We start from the raw sequence: 21,680 nt of genomic DNA, 5'->3' as shown, positions 1-21,680 counted from the left end.
TAGTGATTTGTTTCAGATTTGTATCGCTACGAAAATCTGAAAAACACTTGTACTACTAATTTAAAATAAAGAAATATTTTTCATACATTAATAAGTTTGTAACTATCTCAAAAAAAAGTGCCGCTTAAAACTTCTAGGTTTCAGATTTCTGTATCTATAACCTAATGTGTTTTTTTAATACGCAAATATTGTGATCTGGCTACCGTGTCTGACATATGTCGAATTTAAGATCTAGGGCATTACACCATGTTTTCGTGACGAAGTTAAATGTATGGAATTAAAGGTGATTCGAACTCCCGACCGCAGGTTTGAAGGCCGCACTTAAGCCATTAGGCCAACACTTCTCACTAAAAATAAGAGATTTCTGATTAGGATAGAATGTTAGGGAATATGTTTCTAGCTTCTATGGCTCGCGTAGAAGATAAACTTTCTTCGATAATATAATCTAACATAAAACGTAAAAGATGGAAATAGCTAACCTTTACATTTAGCCCTGCACCTTTTGAATTGAATGAAAAAAAAACTTAATTTGCTTCGCGAAAATTACGCACCTTTCCCCATGAAGACAATGGTACTGAAATCCACCCTACGTTAAGAATTCTCGCTCTTTCATTATTGAAATAAAAGGGACAGATGCTGTGGGGCTGTTGTGCGCAGCTGCTGACATTTAAAAATATTTGCGTTCAATTAATTTTGTATTCAAATTCCATGCAATAAGGTTGATTTTTAATTGTAACCGCGTTGAAACGCAGTTGTTGCTGCTTTGGTGCGCGTCGCGTTCGCCGTTCACGTCACTCCGCCGGTAGGGCTCGTTGCGTGCGGACGTCACACGCGTTCTTCGTTCAAGTGACTTCGTGATAGTGAAAAAAATATATCGTGACTGTGAAAGTGTTTTTGATATGAAAATTTGTTTCTAATAATAAAAAGCCGTATAAATGATGGGTGTAAGCAGTTGTATGAGTGTGCGGCAAGCGAGGGGCGCCTGCCACTGTCCCGCATGCCCTAGGGCTTCGGGGCATGGGGCAATGCCGCCGCAGACGTTGGTGTTGCCTCCCATGGCGTTGGAACCCGAAGTAACCCCGGTAAAAGACAAAAAGGGATCGAAAATGAAAGTTTTGAAGAAGATTAAGAAGAAAATCGGACTCGGTAAGTCGTGTATGTTGACTTGTTTAACCTCAGACATTATTTAACAAAAATGTGTGCGTGTACTAGGTGTACACACGTAATTTATGACCTTATTTTTCGAAAAATGATCTACTATATGCAACTTAACGAAATTGGTTATATAAAGTTTAACAAAAGGCTTTTATTATCATAGACATGAATACAAATACAATTATTTCATTTTACCTTATTACTACTAAGATTATTACAGAATTTCATTAATTGTAATAGAATTATTACTATCATTGTTATCGTTATTTTGCTACAAAATTTCTCCCATACGTCGTTAAAAAATTTATTCTAACGCCGATAAAGAAGTTTGACTTCAAAAAGGAACATGGCGCGTAACGAAAAAATGTTACACTAAATTTTTTTCCAACCCCGATAAAGAAGTTTCACTTCAAAAAATCCACTATTTGAAAATAAATAACTTAAAATAAAGTCGTTGAGGTTATATAGAGTTTAGGTTTTAATAATATCGGAATAGCAGGAAACAGGGACGCGTAAAAACCGTTAACGACTATCTAATCTTACAGTTACGGATAAAATTTAGTCTTTTATAGAAATTTAAAAATCGGTAATTCCTATGTATTAAATTGTCCGTTAGTTTGAATATTACTTAAAAAAAGGTTTTAATTTAACACAAGGGCGACGTGAAAACTTGACTAACTATTGAGTCTATGGTTTTTAAATTTATATAATTAGCCCTTATAAAGGCACTTTAGTTGACAATAGTTTAAATTCTTTTTGACTTTACACCAAGGGGTGGGGTGTTGAGTGTACTTGTGTACTTTTTAAACAAAGTAGGTATTTTTGAGAAGAGTAATAGACGGGATTTTTAATTTTTTTTTAAAGATTAAGAATTGCTCATATAAATGTAATTCTTTAGAGTAAGGGAAGTTCCACATGGGAAAGGTCTTGCGAACATTTTCCATTTGTTAGGGTAGATTGTAATATCTAGTTTATACCAATTAAGATCGTAGTTCACTACATCTGCTTTAGCAGCTGTTGCGTGCACCTTGCAATGGTGGTTGGATAATTGTATTTGAAACTAGCCAGCAAACGTTGTTATGCCATGTATATTATTTCTAGGAAACATTTTTTAGTTGACAATAAAAATAACTATCAATAATTAAAAGTAGGGGATCGTAGAAAGGTAAAATTAAGGTTGTATGTATTTTTGTATGATGGATCATAAAAAAAAAAACAAAAAAAATTGTCGAAAAAAAAAGAAATTGTTTTGGGGTGGACACCCTTTATCACTTAGGGGTTTGAAAGATAGACAGTAGCCGATTCTCAGACTGCCTAGAAGTCATATCCGTATCGGTCGAGCCGTTTCGGAGCAGTATGGGAACATTGTGACACGAGAATTTTATATATTAGATTAACTGCCCGTCGTTTCGCCTTAATATTAATTTAGCCTACATTTTTAGTACATACCAACATTACAGCTATGTTACCCCATAGAGAATGTTCGTTTACAATGGCAGAAAAGAAAACTGTTTTATTTTTTAAGTTTTTCCGTGCAACTTATAGAATTGGTCCAGCCGTCGGGTTTTGCATATTAACATATTTTGCGATTCATTTTTATTTCACTACATAGTATAAAACAAAGTCGCTTTCTCTGTCCCTAAGTATGCTTAAATCTTTAAAACTACGCAACGGATTTTGATGTGGTTTTTTTTAATAGATTTATGTATAATAACATCCATTAAATAGTGGAGAAATACTGTTATTTTTGATGTTTATAATGTGATGTCGTAAATCGTAAATACATTTTTTCCGCTTACATTGCGAACCCTACGAGATTTATCAAAATAATGTACTAAGTATTGTACATATTGAAAAGGTCTACAGAAAACTCCGCGATGGTATATGTCTATCTCTTATGGATATCCCACAATAATATGTTTTTGTCATTACTTTTTACGACAAATAATGGCTAATTTTCGAAGCGATTTTAACCAATACAGCATTAATCCTTATCCAATTAAATACCTTAAATACATTGTTGATTTAATATAGATCTATATGGCCCTTTACAGCATATGATTTAAATGAATATTTTCGAAGATATTACATATTTAAAAATTGCGGGACGCAGCGCGTCGGAGGCCGCGGTTCTCCCTATACTCTATAGCACTTTGAATTGCCTAGGCGGGTCGCTAGTATATACATAAATACCTCGAGGTATATAATTTCAATGAGTATAAATTTAATTAGTGTTAAAGTTATGCTGGCAACACTCGCTAGCCCTCGCATTGTCTATGGACATCAGATGTGCCTCCTGCCCGTTTGCCCCCGTCTACAAAAAAAAATGCAAAAAAAAGTTTTGTTCCTAATCTATTGTTTTTGCATTGCCCTTTGTTGGAACTCGAACATTTGGCGAAGACAATGCGTTCACGAATGAAACCAGATGTTTGGGACCGGAAATTAGGTGAAAACCGGAACACGCCAGATGTCACGTGGAATCATATGGTGTGTATTTGGAATACACTGTCGGAACTATTGCTTTATTGCGGAGTTAACGGCCGGCAACGCACTTGCGAGTGCTTTAGCATTGAGTGCCCGGTGTCACTTAGGATTGCCATTGTTCTATTTTTAAAAATCATCTAACATCCGGTCAAATTCTTTTAAAAACACAATTTTAGGTTGAATTTTTGCAACTACCCTACCTTTAATGTTCGGATATTTTTTTTAAACGGTATTCAATGGCCTCAAAAGGTCGTAGAAAAACTAAACAGCTGTTTGATAATAAGAAGGATACAATAAGAAGCAGCTGACGGTAGGGCTGTCATGCGTACAATAGTTTAATGAATCTGCTGGTGAGAATTGAAACAATTATTGTCGTTAAGTGTTTTTATGTATGTATATTTTAATTTAATGATTTATTTTAAAAGTAGCCTTTTTTAAAAATGCTACTTTTAAAATTTATCATATCATATCATTATAAATTGTAAATTTTTATCTTTGCGTCTCAGCGTGCGACTCTCATACCCGAGGTCGTAGGTTCATACCAATGGACTTTCTTTCTATGTGCGCATTTAACATTCGCTCGAACGGTGAAGTAAAACATCGTGAGGAAACCGACATGTCTTAGACCCAAAAAGTCGACGGCGTGTGTCAGGCACTGTAGGCTGATCACCTACTTGCCTATTCGATTTAAAAAATGATCATGAAACAGATTCAGAAATCTGAGGCCAAGACCTAAAGAGGTTGTAGCGCCAATGATTTATTTTGTTTTTATAATGTGTTTATAGAAAAGTCTTCCTTTTTATTGCTTATTTTTAATAATTAAGAAATTTGCGTTTTTTTTCTTTCGGTTTTATTTATATTTAAAATTACAAAAATCATTTATAATTATTTATTATGTTGTGCCAGCCCTAAGACGTGCGTAGGCGCATCTCGGGTACAGTTATCAAACAGCTGTTTAGAGTACTATAAGTGCGAAAGAGATTACGCCCGTATGTATTAAATTACATACTTTTATATATTTTTCTCTCCCCTATCACTTACATAATATTATACATAAAGAATTTCATATATATCGGTCAAGCCGTTTCGGGGGTGTTTGATTACTAGATTTAAGTTAGACGTTCTAGTTTCCTGTTAAATTAACTTATTAAATAAATTTGTTAAATAAGAATTATCATTTCAATACAAATATTTCGCACTTGCTGTCTCGTTTCAACATTACCAGCGAGAAAGAGACAACACGACGCCATATAAAATATTTTTTTTATGTTTCCGTCGTGCATTAAATTCGTAAAGGTGAAATAGGCAAGGTGTTGTTTTCAAAGGTTTATGAAAAAGTACAGTCAGCTGTTTCTTTGTGTCCCTTTCTTATGTACGTACGGGGATATCTTACGTCCCTTTCAGGTACTTAGACGCAGCTTGCTATGAGCAATCCTTGTTTAAGATTGGTCTTTATTACCTTGATATAAGGTGTGTTTTACAATGTACTAAAATGCCAAAACTAATCCTGCAGATGTCCTGAATGTTTCAACATCTTGATATCGCTGACTCTTTTTTACATAAGATGCTTTATATCTTGCATCTCGTTTCAGTGTTGTTAGAACAGATGTATCTGGATTTGACCGTTATAAGAATTGCTTTGTTAATTTGACAAAGATACATAAGGAAACATTAATTTTATTTTGCTCTAAACGAATTCCAAATGATATTTTTCGCTAATTTTCCTTAACACTTAAACCTAATTTCTTAAAAGAGTTCTTACGACAGCAAATCTGTAGATCACGCATTCGGAATTTGAAACGTTCGGGAACTAATGATCGTGAGAACCGACGCGGAATGCGACCGCTTCCATTCGAATTTCGAACGCACACCGAATCTTCAGTGTTGCCAATTTAAATTGACAATGTCAACGAATTTCGTAATGTTTACAAATCGTGAAATAATTATTGCCATAAATTTTGTGTAGTGTTTTTGTTAGTAATACTAAAGAAATAAAAATGTGTGCGTGTACTAGGTGTACACTGTACAGTGAAACTTCTTTATGACCTTATTTTTCGAAAAATGATCTACTATATGCAACTTTACAGAAATTGGTTAAATAAAGTTAAATTAGATAAAGTTTAACAAAAGGCTTTTATTATCATAGACATGAATACAAATACAATTATTTCATTTTAACTTATTACTGTACTACTATGTAGTACTAAGATTATTACAGAATTTCATTAATTGTAATAGAATTACATATTAGTATTACTATCATTGTTATCGTTATTATCGTTATTATATATTTTTGTTACTAATATCTTCGAATCTCTTCGGATCAACCGTGGAAGGGACAAGAAAAAGATGGCGCGTAACCGAAAAATGTGACAAATGTGTGTAAATTTTTTTCCAACGCCGATAAAGAAGTTTGACTTCAAAAAGCAACATGGCGCGTAACCTGCTACAAAATTTCTCCCATACGTCGATAAAGAAGTTTCACTTTAAAAGATGGCGCGTAGTGGAAAAATGTGACGCGGTAACGAAAAAATGTTACACTAAATTTTTTTCCAACCCCGATAAAGAAGTTTCACTTCAATAATTTGCATACAAATTGCATTGGAAATGCTGTACATTTCTGTTATCCTGGTATTGAAGACACTTCCCTGAAACCTTTGATACCAATTTCAATACTTACGTAAGCGAGTCGAGGCTTAGCCCATCCCACGACCTCTTGACCTTACGATTTACGAACACAAGACAGTTGTGAATACATTGCGTAGAGCGTATACTAGATTTAATAAGTAATGTTTAATAATTGTTCTTGAAATAAAATATTTTAAATACACATGTAATCTGTTTTTTACATGCTTAATAATAAAAAACAATAAGACTAAAGATATATTTTTGTATAATGATTAGTCTCTTTCTTTGATATCTTGTTTATGCTCCGATAGAAAGAGACACAACAATTTGTAATTTTACAAGCGTCGCTTTGGATTTATAGTATGTAACATATAATGTAATAATTTGTATGTCTACAAATAAACAAAATTATTAATAGAGACTGTATGCATTAACATTTCTTATTGTGTGTAAATAAATAAAAAACATATACCACGCAATGTATTGTATCCAATGTCTCTCACTCGTCCTTTCACCTATTGCGTTAAATTGTAAGATGTCTAAGATTATAATCTGTGCGTAATAACAGGTACGACCAATATATTTATGGCCTTTTCGTTATGCATAGTCATAGACAATACGTCGTGATCCATATGCTACTTTCTCTTTTATGAGGTCGTTAGTAAAATAGCTTCACTGCACAATTTCAAGTACTATAACGCAAAAAAAAATACAGTCAAAACCGGTTATAACGACATTGAAGGGACCGTATAGTTGCCGACGTTATATCCGATAGTCGTTATAAGCAATGTCATATATTATATATACACAAGTATAGTTCATATGTATGTACAATACATACAAGTTATATTATCATAGTTATCTATCTAGAATAGGTAGGTATGGTTAGAATATGGTAATATGTTAATATTATATGTAAACGAGTCGAAAAAGAAACAAAAATATTTATTACGAAATAATTAGGTACAAAAGTAATCAGTCATTTTGGTCTGTTTTTTTTAGCCCAGTCTCAAATATTTTTTGCATTTTACGTTTCATACTCCTCAAGGTATGAGTATCACCAGTATCAAACTGTTCGTTAAAGGCAACAAATTTTTGCAAAATTGTTACAGCGTTAAGAGCCTCCGAAATCATTGTTGGCTGAAACTGTTCGTTGGGAGAAAGTGCGTAGGTAATAATATGCCTAAATATTCATTTAATGCCTCTTAATAAGATTTAAAATCGTTTGTATTGTTTTGTTTTGCTGAGACAAGAAGTGGTTGGTCGTTATAGCCGATGAATATCGATAAAATTTCGTCGTTGTAAGCGATATGTCGCTGTATCCGATGTTGTTATAAGCGGTTTGTTTACTGAATAGTTTACTAGGGATTCGGACGGGACCATACAATCTGGTTGTAATAACCGATAGGTCGTTGTAAACGATGTCGTTATAAACGGTTTTGACTGTATGTGTGTGTACTAGTGTACACACGTAAGAAATGAAACTTCTTTATGACCTTATTTTTCGAAAAATTATCCTCTATATGCAACCTTACAGAAATTGGTTAAATAAAGTTAAATTAGATAAAGTTTAACAAAAGGCTTTTATAATCATAGACATGAATACAAATACAATTATTTCATTAATTGTAATAGAATTATTACTATCATTGTTATCGTTATTATATATTTTTGTTATTAATGGCTTCGAATCTCTTCGTATCAACCGTGGTAGGGACAAGAAAAAGATGGCGCGTAACCGAAAAACGTGACGATTTGCTACAAAATTTCTCCCATACGTTGATAAAGAAGTTTCACTTCAAAAGATGGCGCGTAACGGAAAAATGTGACGCGTAACGAAAAAATGTTACACTTAATTTTTTTCCAACCCCGATAAAGAAGTTTCACTTCAATAATATCGATCTAGGAAACAATTTGTAGACTTCGTATAATTTTCTATTAATCAGATTCTGAGTCATAAGTCCATAATCCATTAAGGTCTGTGTCTAGGTCAGTACAAAAATGTGTTAAAAATTCCCACAGTCCTAATTTCCGTAAACAATAGTTTTTTTTTACCTGTAATAATTTTACACAGATACAATGGTAATGCATCTGTTTACCAGATGGCAACCCTTTACAATTTTCAAATTTCGAACTTCCTTGAAATTGTTCGTGGGAATGTCTATGTCATAAATTATATTTGCTTGTAATTAATCTTTATTGTAATGGTGTTAAGGTCGAAAATATATTGTATTGTATTACAATTATTTCTGTTACAAGCTGTGAATTGCTAATTCTCTATTACAATTGCAAGATGGTCATTTCCGCCGTATAGATTATTTCACCTGTGTCGATGTGTTTTGGATTATAGGTTCTTGTGCTTTTCTGTCTCCCTGGTATTTTTAACTTGGTTTTAATAAATTATTATTAGTTAGGGGGCGTCCATAAATTACGTGAGGTGTTTAAGGGGGGGAGGGGGTCGAGTCAAATCTCATTTAATCTTACGTTGGAGAGGGGGGGGGGGTCTCGGCAAATATCACGCAATTTTTTTCTGATTGAAAAAAATAGGAAAACGGTTGACCCTAAAGGCCATCTCTGCAACTTCCCGCTAACTCCATACCTTAACGCTGAAATGAAATGAAATAAATTTCACTTATTTTGTTTTAGTCGTAAATAAAAGCGCGAAGGATTTTTTTTTTCTTTTTACAATAACAACCCAACGCGTTTACGTAAGAAACCCACATTTTGAAAAATCTCACGTGAGATTGGGGGTTGGGGGAGGGGGTTGAATAAAATCTCACGACATCTCACCAGGGGGGGGGGAGTCACAGAAAATTTAAAAAAACACCTCACGTAATTTATGGACGCAATATTAAAATTAAAATAAATATTTTAATTAAGTTTAGTTAGTTACTTAGATGGTATCTATCGTATCAATTAAGACAACTTGTTCCTAAGACAAGGATATTGGGTATAAAGATTGTAAGTGCGTGAGAATAACGGCTTTCACTGATTGCCAGAAACGCGTGTATGGGAAAAATGAAAGGAGCATTCCTAACGCTTATACATTCCTGGTACTTGGTAGAAATATTTACCTCCTGTTTAGCTTTTTAAAAATGTTATTTTGATACTTAAACATACATACAAGGCATACATACTAATTGTTGTGCTTCTCTTAAGAGGTATTTTTTAGTACTGTATAACTTAAATTAATTGGTGCTTTATATGAAAATATATAGAAAATTTATAAACGTACTGTTAAAAGATCATCAAGGTATTCCAGAAAAAAAATATAAATAATATTTAGCTCTGTTCAAATCATGATCAAACTACCAGAAGTCCATAACATCACAGGAGTTCATTACCTCCCGAATTGTAGTATCGAATGACAAATCGATATATCGCTCACTGAAAGGTGGCGTTCCCACGGCCCGTGGGATTACTAGACAAGGATAGATAGTCACGACCACCTACGTGCGAGTGAGATAATAAGTGTTTCGTTATTGCGTACTTGATATTGGATCTTGTATCATCGAGTTAAGATCTAATTGAATGTTCCTAAATTGTAGAAAGTATCGTTTTTTAATTGTAGTAATAAAATTAACGTTGATCATAATCTCTGAGTAATAAAAGATATTCTGGCTACTGGAACACTAAACTGTCTAATCTGTACTGCTCTAAGTCGCGTTTATAAGTTAACTGTTAGCTAAAAACAGCTATACTTAATCATAATGATTTCTTTAATTTTCTGTCATCCTAGTAATTTTCTGTGTTTATTTACAAAAAAGGATGAAAGCGAAACCTTCCCACGATAAAACAAAAGCCTTGACTTGTGTCATAATTGTATTATCAAGAAACAGGTAATGTGTTGTGAATATTAATTGACGTTTGACAGGCAGACCATTGACAAGTAGGTTATATATTCCAAAATGGCTGACTATTAGCATTAGTCCCGTAATTGTTGAGAATGGTCTATTGAACTATCAAAAAAATATTATGATTTTTTGTTAGGCTTGATTATCTATCAATATGGGGGGGGGGGCTCTCACGTAAGCAGATTTACTGCGTTTTACCCCCCCCCCCCTCTCTTCTTGTCAGCAAAAGCAAAGCTCTCAAAAATAATACTACAAAAACGTATTAATTTTTTGTAGGAATCCTCGAAAATGCATTTCGTTTTCAAGCATAGACAATGTGTGGGTAATATGTTGACGTAATCAGCAAATAAGAAAATCAAAGACAACATAGTGCTTATGTAATACTTAACCGCCCCTATGTAGAAATAGATCATCTATATTAAATGCATGTAAATTTAGAAGTTACATGCATTTAATATAGAGTAGTCATATTAGGTTAAAATTCAGCAATATATTTAAATAAAAAAAAAATATTCAAGAACTTATGTGTACCAAGTTATGCAAGTATATTCTATGTTTGCAACATTGATTCCCACGCAATTAAAAAGTAACCTTGCTCTCATTATCTGTGCCTACACAAAATCGAAAAAATAAAACAAAATGGCGCAGCCCGCGTAAAGTGACAATTGCGTGAGAACGGGATGTTGTACCGTTAACTTGACGTTTATTTTGCTATTTTTACACTGATGCTATGAATTGTCTATTTTTTATTTGCAATAAATTGTTGTTCGCTGTTGATGATTGATACGATTCTTTATAGCTCACTCTTTTGTTTAAACCATAAACAATACTTTAAACTAAAGAGTCTCAATATGAAATATGTTCCGTTATGGTAATTATTTTCGAAAATAGACCAATGTAAAAGCCAGTTATTAGTACAAAAGAAGACCATCATCAAGAGGCTGTTACAGCCATTGAATGCATTTTAAACGGAGAAGCTAATTTAAATAATGACTTTGAAATGTCGCCTACGCATTTCACATTCCCACGGTGTTACGATAACCATAGATTACATATAATCCATAGAATAATTAAAAGTCTATGGATTTATATGAGAAAATTTCGTGGTATTCGAATCGTAAATATTGTTTGGATTTGTGTACATAAACTTTCGAATAATCGATTTGAGGTCGGATATTTCTACCACTGCCGACTTGCTAATGTCCTAGTACATGTATAAACAAATATTGGTCTCCTGAATTAAAAAAAAAACACATTATTGAGCTGATAAATATGTATATTATGTTAAGGTTGGGATTTCTTTTGTCGGAAACCACAATATCCGCTGTGTCCAGTTCTGCATCCCGTATCTGTGGTTTTCTCATTACCTTTCTGGGATAATTTATCTGTAATCCGTCTATGGCTCTGTAAAACAACTAAATCATTATTTTCTCTGTTAAGATGTGAAAGTTTAAACTAGAACTTTTAAATAAATAAACAAAAACAAACGCAGAAATATTTTTCTATTTAAAAGTATTGTAAAGATGTTTTGACTTGCTTTTAATAGAATCTCCCCGCGTTGCAATATAATCTCAAAAGAGGGTTGTCTCCCGCCGAATTGGGCCGCCATTTTGAGTGCGGGGGTGTTGCCATACTAATTCCGTAACAACTGTCGCTAACAGATGTGTGCCCACGGGGATAAAGCGACTATGTTGTCTATTGTAGTTTATTTTTATGACATCTTGGGGGTGAAAGAATAATGAAGTTCTTAATTAGTTACTTAGAAGTATCACTATGTACTTGTAACCTAGAAAGGGAGCGTTCAAGTATTACGTAACGCAATTTTTGGATTTCTTTAGTTACTATTATGTGGTGTAAGTCGAAAAAAATATTAACAATAACGCGTAATTTAATCCCCGCCCCGCATCGTAACGTTTTACAAAAGGAAAAAAAAGTGATCAGCTTCCTGTGCCTTCCATCGTCGACTTTTCGGGTCTTTTTTCGGTTTCCTCATGATGATTTCCTTTACCGTTCGAGCGAAAGTTAAATGCGCACTTAAAAATTCCATTGTTGCACAGCGCGGGATCGAACCTAAGACCTCCCCTTTAAGTGAGAGTCGCACGCTGAAGCCACTAGGCTAACTCTGCTACAAGATTGTTTAGATTAACAAAATTGATGTTTGATCGACTTGCCTTGGAATCAATGTAAGGGCTTAAGTAACAGTTAACTTTTAATGAACGACCCTGAGTACGAAAAGAAATCGTTATTTAAATTTCGAATATTACAAAAAGGTAACGCAATAAATCTGACGTATTACCGTAAATATTTCTATCTCCCTCTATCCTTAGATGTGAATGCACCGTCTCGTTCGTGCACTCACGCGAGCGTGCAACAATATCACGCGCGGTGGTTTTTTAGATCGTCACGCTTCGATTGTTTTATCACTGGCAACACTTCAGGCACACGTATAGAACCTCCTTTAAGATCATAGTTAACTTTAAAAGTTTAACTAACACGTAAATCGTAAAAAAATAATCGACAGATAGTGAATTTACAATAGTAGCTTTCAAGGAATTCGTATATTTTAACAAGATAATATCCTAAGTTATATTGAGAAATATATTACTATACAGTAATCCCACCTATAACGCGATTTCCGTCCCTAATATAACGCGGTATTACCCACCTATAGCGTGGAGAATTCTCAAGTTTTATATCTGTAGTTGAAATTTAAAATGATTTGTCAAGTCCATAATTAATTTTGCGTACCTTTGCTGTTTCAATTGTGTTGTTATAAAACTAAATAACTTTATTAAATTCGTGGTCCTAGTATTTTGAACAAATTAGTTATAATATTACAAGGAAAGATTTGTATGAAAAAATATTAACCACAGTTAGAATCTTATATGAATAATATTTCCAAAATCATTTAAATTTAATCCGTCCCAACTTGAGACAGGCAAATCTCAAAGTCATGATAAATCTCCGTATAAGGAGATATGATTCACCAGCTTTGTGTAAAATATACTGAAAACCTTTTGGAGTACGGTGACTCACAATGCTTTGTTTCAGGATAATTATTGGCTGGATATTTTGCGTATGTAATAGACATTGTGTCAAGGACTATTGTAGATAGTGATGTCTTCTATAAATCTATGGTACATCACTTTGCTCTATTGTCAATAGTTTCCACAGCGTATACGATATATGGATTTTTGTTTTTTTCATAGATTACATTAAGCATATACTAACTTATTGAAAATATTCTATAGCCTTTGGATAATGGTGGAGTTTGTTTTGGAGGCAAATAAACAAATCTTTTCTCTTTATTAGTGTAGATAAACTTTTGGAAAGTTTTAATTATCAGAGCCAAGATATTTGATACCTCTTCAACAATAATCGTTAAAACAATTCGATGTGGCCCTTCAAGAAAAGCGTGTACGAATTCTATAGGCCGGCAACGTACTTGCGAGTCTTCTGACAATGTTAGGACGGCGTTACCACTTAATATATATTTAACCTAACCTTAGAAGATTTAGCAAAAAGCAATCAAATTTAATAAAGCACAGAAGATGTCAGTCACAGTCCATTTTAAAGCGAATCTAAAATATAATTGAATGTAAAAACTAATTCCTCGTTCTATTATTTATGGTTTGTCGGTCACGGTTTCCGATCTCGGGTCTATGACCGTTAGTGTTGCCACAAAATGTCAAGTTAAAGGGTTTAAGTGTAGGTATAATTTTCATTGTTTTTTATCCTGATGGTTAAGTGAATGAAGAAAAAGCCTTTTTAGGTTCACCTCAGGTTTATGTATCTGTTTCATGATTTGTCGATCTAATAGAAGCTGACCTTCATAATTAAATAGCTATACCAAGGGAGTCACCCTCGGGGTACAGATGGCGAGCAGTCATTTCACGCCCGACTTAAACTCTTATTAAATTATCGCTAATTTTTTTTTTTTTTTTTAAAACAATTCACACCAATTGACCTAGTCCCATGCTAAGCTGGTGAAGTTTGTGTTATGGGTACTAGGCAACGGATACATATTATAGATAGATATACATATAAATACATATTTAAACACCCAAGACCTAAGAACAACACCAAATGCTCATCACATCGATGTTCGCCTCAGCCGGGGATCGAACCCGGGACCCATGGATTCGCAGTGAGGGGTACTAACCACTAGACCAATGAGTCGTCGAATAAATATACTGTTTTATTTACTGGACATCATCAGACGTGGAGGCTGAAAACGAAATTCCACCCGTATCACCTCGACGTCGCTTTCACAACTGCGCGTTTTTTAAGCTTTTGCCGCCACTATGTGGAACCAGCTGCTCACTGAAGTATTTCCGAACTAATTCTTAAAAGGCCGGCAACGCACTCGCGAGCCCTCTGGCATTCAGTGTCCTCCTGCCCTGTTCAATAAAAAAAGTCCTGGGCTTAGGTTACAATGAACCTCTTTGTTTATCTCGTCTTAATATAGAGTATATGTTTTTAATATTAAAAATATGTTAGTTAAACAGATGTTAAGATAACTTTGTTGATATTAACCGTGGTTCAATGTACGAGGTTATTTTCGAAGCTTATAAATTAATAGAACTAAAAGCTTTGCTACACGAAAGTTTAAAGCGAAAGCGTAGTTATAAATTTTACTTTAAAAGCTGGGATTTACCGAAATCACTCATCGTAGATTTGTTTTTATCTAAGTATGTTTACTAAAAACAATAAATATTTATTGATCCTTTTATTTTCAATGAGTCTAATTAAAACAAAATACAATATAAATTCCTTTTTTTAGAATTTTTGCCTAATTTGGTTTTTATTCAACCATGGCGAGTATGGAGCCGAAAAATGTATTATATAACTAGCTAGAAAAGCGATGTTATATTGTATATTGTACGAGTTATTTAAATAAAAAAGGATTACTTCATATTTGTTCCGCGAAATACTGTATCATCTTATTTTACGCGAACTTCGGGCATAATAGAGAGGATGACGCGCGGGTGAAATTAATTTTGCTAACATGCGCGCTCTTAATCGAAATCATTGACCAAATTTTTTTTGTTTATGGCTAAATTGTTAAGCGCTTTCCAAAGACAAATTCTAGAGCTACATTGTTGGCAGACAATTGTTTTATATTTGGTGATAGATGCATGGGTATTCACCCCTCGTATGCAGGGGCCGAACCCTAAGCGAATGTTCATAGACATTTCGTCACGCAAAGAGATATTGATGTTGGACAATTGTCAACGTTATATCTAGCAATGTTCTGTGGTAAAATTAAAAACCTTTTTAAACTCTTCTGTTAAATGGTAGTTTGCATTGCTCTGTGGATATATTAAAACAATCAATTCAAGTCAATTATTGTCAGTGATAAGACCAGCGCACTGTGGAAATGGCTCCCGGTGGAGGTTTTCAATGAGCATACTCTTTCAAAGGCCGGCAACGACAAATTCAAAAAGGGTGAACCGATGACTGCCCTTAATGGGCCCGTTTGCCCCATTATCCGATCAGGCCGGGTAATTTAGACTCAAAATTATGGCCAAGAAAATCTTCAGTAGCATGTGTACCCATGTGGGACTATGAGCATTACAATATACGTATGGCCTATGATTGCGTCACGAATAATAGGAGTCACGGCTCGGCGCGTGCGCATCCTGACAGGAATTGTTATTGAAGGGTGTTCAGTGGAGTGTTATGACTTTTTATATACTTCCGTATTGGAATATTTATAGAATTATTAACTCTCGGACTGTAATACTACGTAACTCGCGTTAATATTTAAAAAATCTATGCATTTTGTTCCAAATATGCCCATGCTCAAGTGTTTATACAAAAATATAGTGTGTTCTAAGCCCTTAATTTGAATTGGCTGTAAATAAGTGATATTTGATATTCTTGTGTTCATGTACACATACGCTTAAATAAAATTGTTATAAGCGAATAATCAAGTGCGTTTTGTTCCAAATATGCCCAAGCAAAACTTCTAACGAGAATAGCTCCGCTATCGACAAATGCATCTATTATCAGAACTAGTGCACTCATGACGTCAAATAGTAAATATAGTCTGCACCAGGAAGACAGTGACGCAAAACGCGACATTTAACACTGTTTGTTTTGTAATTCTGTGGTTTATTTTCATATTTTCTATGTAACAAGAATCTACAGTATTGGCGATGACGTCACACATTAAAACGCGCCAGCTAAGCATATATACATCTTCCTTAAGGCTAGTCAGTTTAACTGATGATCCTCTTTTAAGGTAGGTCCCTCCTACCACAGCTCCTATACTCCTATAACAGAAACTTCCACACCTATGGAGAGCTTCTAGAATTAAGAATACAGTCTGTGGCTCATACACGCGATGACGTCACACATTAAACGCGCTATCGAAGTATTTTCAGCTGAACATATATATGTTAACGTAAAATTGTAAACACCGTTAGATTGTAATCTATCTCGTGAGATTATAAACTGTCGAAAGATTGTGAACCTCAGCGTACTGCTTACAATTTAACGTATTATTATTCGGTAGATTGTACTACACTAACTTAGTTATCATTCAAACTTCTTTGGTCAATTACAGATTAATTTTACTTCCCAACAATTTCGTAAACTACCGAATAATAATACGTTAAATTGTAAGCAGTTCGTTGAGGTTCACAATCTTTCGACAGTTTACAATCTCGCGAGATAGATTACAATCTAACGGTGTTTACAATTTTACGGTGACATATACATCTTCGGCCTTAGAGCTAGTCAGAGATTAGACTGATTGAGGATACACTCTTAAGGGTAGATCAGCACCGTCCTCCACACCTATGACACTAAGGTAACTGGCAGGGGCTGTTTGACTCCCATCAAAAATCATAACAACGATGACGTCACGCATTAAAACGCGCTATCGAAGTATTTTCAGCTGAACATATATACAGCTTCTCGGTTTTAGGTCTAGTAGGTGGATCACTGGTCTCTTGGTTTAGTTGGAAGGTTGGAACTATTCAGAATCCTCCACACTTGTTCTCTGTATATCCATAGCTGATTTGGAGGAGTTCAGAGAGTTGGAGAAGTCAGCGAGGAAAGTAATAAGACCAACATTTAATACAAAATCGTTTAGTTTGAGAAGTCAAGTGTCATTAAACGTTTTATAAATAGCAACACTAATAGATACCAGTGTTGCAATATCTATATTAGGTGTAGGCACGTGGCCAAATTAATTGTTCATATTAGCAACACTGAAATTAATTTGAAGCGTTTAGGGCGAGGGTTGCACTTTCTATTGTGATTAATCACGTTTATTAAAAAGGGTCGTTAGTGCCTAACCGCTTTGTTCTATTAAGTTAGTAGTATAGAAAATTACAGTCGTCAGTTTAGTATAAATATTTTAGCCCAACTCAAAAGTCTATCATGATTCCAAATTCAAAAATAGTAAACAATAGAACCCATAATTTTTATTGTCTGTGGTAACGTTCTTATATGGCATCTGTACATATACATAATATCTCAGTATCTATTGTTACATTAACGTACTTTTAATATCGAATTACATCCCATTTTGGGGTCGAAATTCAAAATCTACGGATCTACTTCCGTCGGAAGTGAGCCCACCCTCTCACCAGGTGAGATTTCCCCTTAGTGTTTTTTTCTAAAATCCTATGAGAATAAATCTATTCAGTTAAAAGGTGCTATTTTAGGCAATATTTTTCAATTTAATCTTTCGCGAATCAAAAGTTCAAGCATGTACTACATTACTAATTAGTACTAGCAATTAATTAAGTGGCAACATTTGCATAAGCGGGAAGTACTTATGATTTTTACCCCACAGTTGGGTATTGTCGTCGCACGTGTCGCTTCCTCCCCTATTTACAGAGAACAAATGTCCAGGAAGTGTAATTTATAATGAAAGACCTATCTTGACGACGCCATCTTGTTACGCGGGCTTTTTGACATATTCACTAAGTAACAAATGTTCTACATTTAAAGTGTCTGTGGTGTCTTATAGGCGCGGTTTAATCAAAGCGTTGTCGCTTAGCTTATTATTTATTGATAAAAAAATAGCGGGCTCAGTAGCTCTTGTCTATTTAATTAGCACTTTGCTAAATATTTCTGGATAGAGGAATATTTTTGTTAATTTTTGGAAATTAACAAAAATACACCTAATTCAAGGCGGTTATGGTCTAAAAACTTTGGCCTGGCCATAGGCGAATAACAATTAAAAAAAAACTTAATTCATTATTATTATGACAGACAAAGACGAAAGCATGTTATTAACGAAAATCATTATAGGTATCTAAAGTTTACGTAAGTTTAGAAACAATTAAAAACTCAAATTAACAGCGATATAAATAATTTTTAATAATTTCTAATAAACTGCGTTCTATACATACTAAATTGTCTTATTAAAATCATAAGTGCTAGAAAATGGCGGCAATGCAAGCTGACAGCGCATCTGCCGCGCAGGTGGCAGCCATCTTGAGTTTAACTTGGGGGAGCTTTTATCTATGACACTTGGGTAAATGAGGGGAATACGATAAGAATTTGGCTGCAAATGTCATAAGTACACAGATATATTCAGTGGCTACAGGCTACAGGCCGCTGAACGCATGAGTTTTATAGGCAAACTAGCAGACCGGCCAAGCGTTGCTGTGGCTAAGGTTTTTGTTATATTACATAGTAGTAAACTATTCAAGAGAAAAGGCAGGACAACACCAATCCACCATGCTCTTTTGGTGGTTATGTTATGTTATGCCATTAAATTGTAGCTTATGTGAAACGTTGGTATTTATTTTGATAAGGATCAATACCTTGGTACGAATAGCCTTTTCTAGCGGTGGTATTTTAATAAAAAAATAATAATAAAAGGACGCTTATTGTGACGTAACTATAAAAGATAGAGACATGCTGTCGTGATATTTTTTATAGATAGTGATGTGTCCTGAAAAATTGAAATACATAATAGTTTTCGCACGGGATTGAAGGAAGTTTTTTGTTTATTTTTTTACACCTTGGGTTAGATTATTCAAGTTTTAGTAAGCATCCCTAATTTTTTTGAAAATGAAACATAGCCTATGTCACTCGGGAATAGTGTAGCTTGCCAACGGTGAAATAATTTTTGAAATCGGTCCAGTAGTTTCGGAGCCTATTCATTTCAAACAAACAAAAAATCAAACCTTTCCTCTTTATAATATTAGTATAGATAAATGAACTCACTAACTTATTTTCTTTTGTTACAGCTCCCCGGACTACGTGTACTGGTGGTACGCCGAACAATCTACCACCGCTGACCTTCCATTCTGTTCATGGTGAGAACATTCGCATCTCCAGAGATGGAAGTATTGCTCGGCGTGTCGAATCATTCTGCAAGGGCGTCGCGTTTAGTGCCAGACCTGTGCGAGTTAATGAAAAGGTAATGCATCTTGTTAGAAAAAAAAATGTGTGCGTGTACTAGGTGTACACACGTAAGAAGTGAAACTTCTTTATGACCTTATTTTTCGAAAAATTATCTACTATATGCAACTACAAAAAATTGGTTAAATAAAGTTAAATTAGATAAAGTTTAACAAAAGGCTTTTATTATGATAGACACGAATACAAATACAATTATTTCATTTTAACTTATTACTGTACTACTACATATGTAGTACTAAGATTATTACAGAATTTCATTAATTGGAATAGAATTATTACTATCATTGTTATCGTTATTATATATTTTTTTTCATTTAGGTAAGGAAGTGTTTAAGTATTACGTAACGAATATTGGGGGAGGGGGGTTCCTTTTGTACAACGTTACGATGCGGGGCGGGGATTAAATTAAGCCGTTATTGTTAAATTATTTGAAACTTTCCAGTACTTTTACACTTTTAGATATAAAGAGTCACTAGGTGGTCACGAAACGTTTTACTATACTTGGGTACAGGAAAACCTTACGGCGCATTAAATAATGGGGGGGGGGGTGTCAATAATCTCCAAAAATTGCGTGACGTAATACTTGAACGCTCCCTAACACAATGTACATTTATGAACGTCAATAAAGAAATACATAATACTAATTTTACATTAACTCCACACTAACTTTTTTTTTTAAATATTAATCATACAATCAGTCTTTGCGACTATAAGTAGATACGTTGAGAGCTTATTGACGTGTTAGGCGCTACTCTACTAACGTGTTAGCTGATTGGGGTGATTTTGAAGTCTTAGTTTGTAGCTAACTAATTAAATTATTTTTTTCAGATTTGCATTCGATTCATCGAGGTATCGGACAGTTGGAGTGGCGTCATCAGATTTGGCTTCACCTCCCACAATCCAGAAACATTGCCTCATCCGATACCAAAATACGCTTGTCCGGACCTCACCAACAAACCAGGCAGTTGGGCAAAGGCTCTAGGGGAGAGGTTCTACGATAAAGACAACCTATTACATTACTATGTCACGTCCAATGGCGACGTTCATTTCGGAATCAACGGCGAAGACAAGGGCTGCTTTTTCTCCAACGTGGACACCCGAAGCCCTCTATGGTCTCTGGTAGATGTTTACGGCAACTGCACAGCCGTACAATACGTAGATCCGAGAATGCCCCAAGCCACACACGTCTCACCCGTTGTGGAAGACAGGTTGATCGGCAGCATGCGATCGTTATCAGTGGAGGAACCATTGCCAATACCAAGATACAAGAACCCCCTGGCGCCCCTAAACCTTCATAGAATGACAGGCAGAAATGTCCAGTTCGTCAATGACAGGGGAATCGCTGCCCGTGTCCCGTCCGAGTTCTGCCAGGGTTACGTGTTCACAGCTCGCCCGATGCGACCAGGCCAAACGATCATCGTGCAAATTCTATCTACAGACGCAGAGTATTCTGGGAGTTTAGCTATTGGCCTGACGTCATGCGATCCAGCTACACTCAGGACTTGCGACTTGCCGGATGATGCTGAACAGCTTTTGGATCGGCCGGAGTACTGGGTGGTTAGAAGGGATGCGGCAAACGATCTGAGAAGGGGTGACGAGCTGGCTGTCACTCTCACGTTTGATGGAGAGGTTCGAATTGGTGTTAATGGATCGGCGCCTATAACAGTGATGCACGTGGATCATACGTTGAAGTTGTGGGCGTTTGTGGATATATATGGCGCGACTCAGAAAGTCAGGATGCTGACGTCACAAGTGATGCAAGCGCAGACGCCGCCGCAGCAGTTGCGTGTGCTGACGCGTTCTGCAGCCCCAATTGCAGGTTCCAACGGCGGGACTGTGCTGGTTGTCAGTCTTCCACCTCAAAATGGAGCTCAGAATGCTGTCAACCATCAGCAGGGCATGACCTTGGCCAGCGCGCATTACATTGAGGTGAGTTTTTCAATTAACTTTTGAAGTTATACTTCTTTTGGCGCGTTAGGGAAAAATTATGAGAGTAAATTTTTACGATGCGCGCGCACGCCGTCACAAAAAACCGACACCCTGAAGTTAGCTATAGTCAACATTTTAGTTTTTTAGAAGTTTAGGGAAAAATTATAAGAGTAAATTTTTACGATGCGCACGCACACAGTCACAAAAAATCCGACACCCTGAAGTTAGCTACGTATA

General features: G+C 35.1%; 1 protein-coding gene across 3 annotated transcripts in view; it reads left to right on the top strand.

Moving 5' to 3' along the window:
• Positions 1–21,680, top strand: part of LOC125058436 (protein neuralized) — a 40,206-nt gene that overhangs the window by 16,083 nt on the left and 2,443 nt on the right. Inside the window, exons 1-3 of one of the 3 annotated variants that reach the window (XM_047662509.1) lie at positions 808–1,146; positions 19,340–19,512; positions 20,343–21,443. In XM_047662509.1, the coding sequence (XP_047518465.1) occupies positions 936–1,146; positions 19,340–19,512; positions 20,343–21,443 (1,485 nt within the window). In that variant the 5' untranslated portion in view covers positions 808–935. Of the gene's footprint in view, positions 1–807; positions 1,156–19,339; positions 19,513–20,342; positions 21,444–21,680 lie in introns of those variants that run through there. The other 2 variants (XM_047662508.1, XM_047662510.1) reach the window with 2 other exon arrangements.

Source organism: Pieris napi, chromosome 18 (genome assembly GCF_905475465.1).
Source record: "Pieris napi chromosome 18, ilPieNapi1.2, whole genome shotgun sequence".
Taxonomy (NCBI): domain Eukaryota; kingdom Metazoa; phylum Arthropoda; class Insecta; order Lepidoptera; family Pieridae; genus Pieris; species Pieris napi.
Note: the sequence above shows the minus strand (reverse complement) of the source record. Positions and strands in the feature narration are given on the sequence as shown.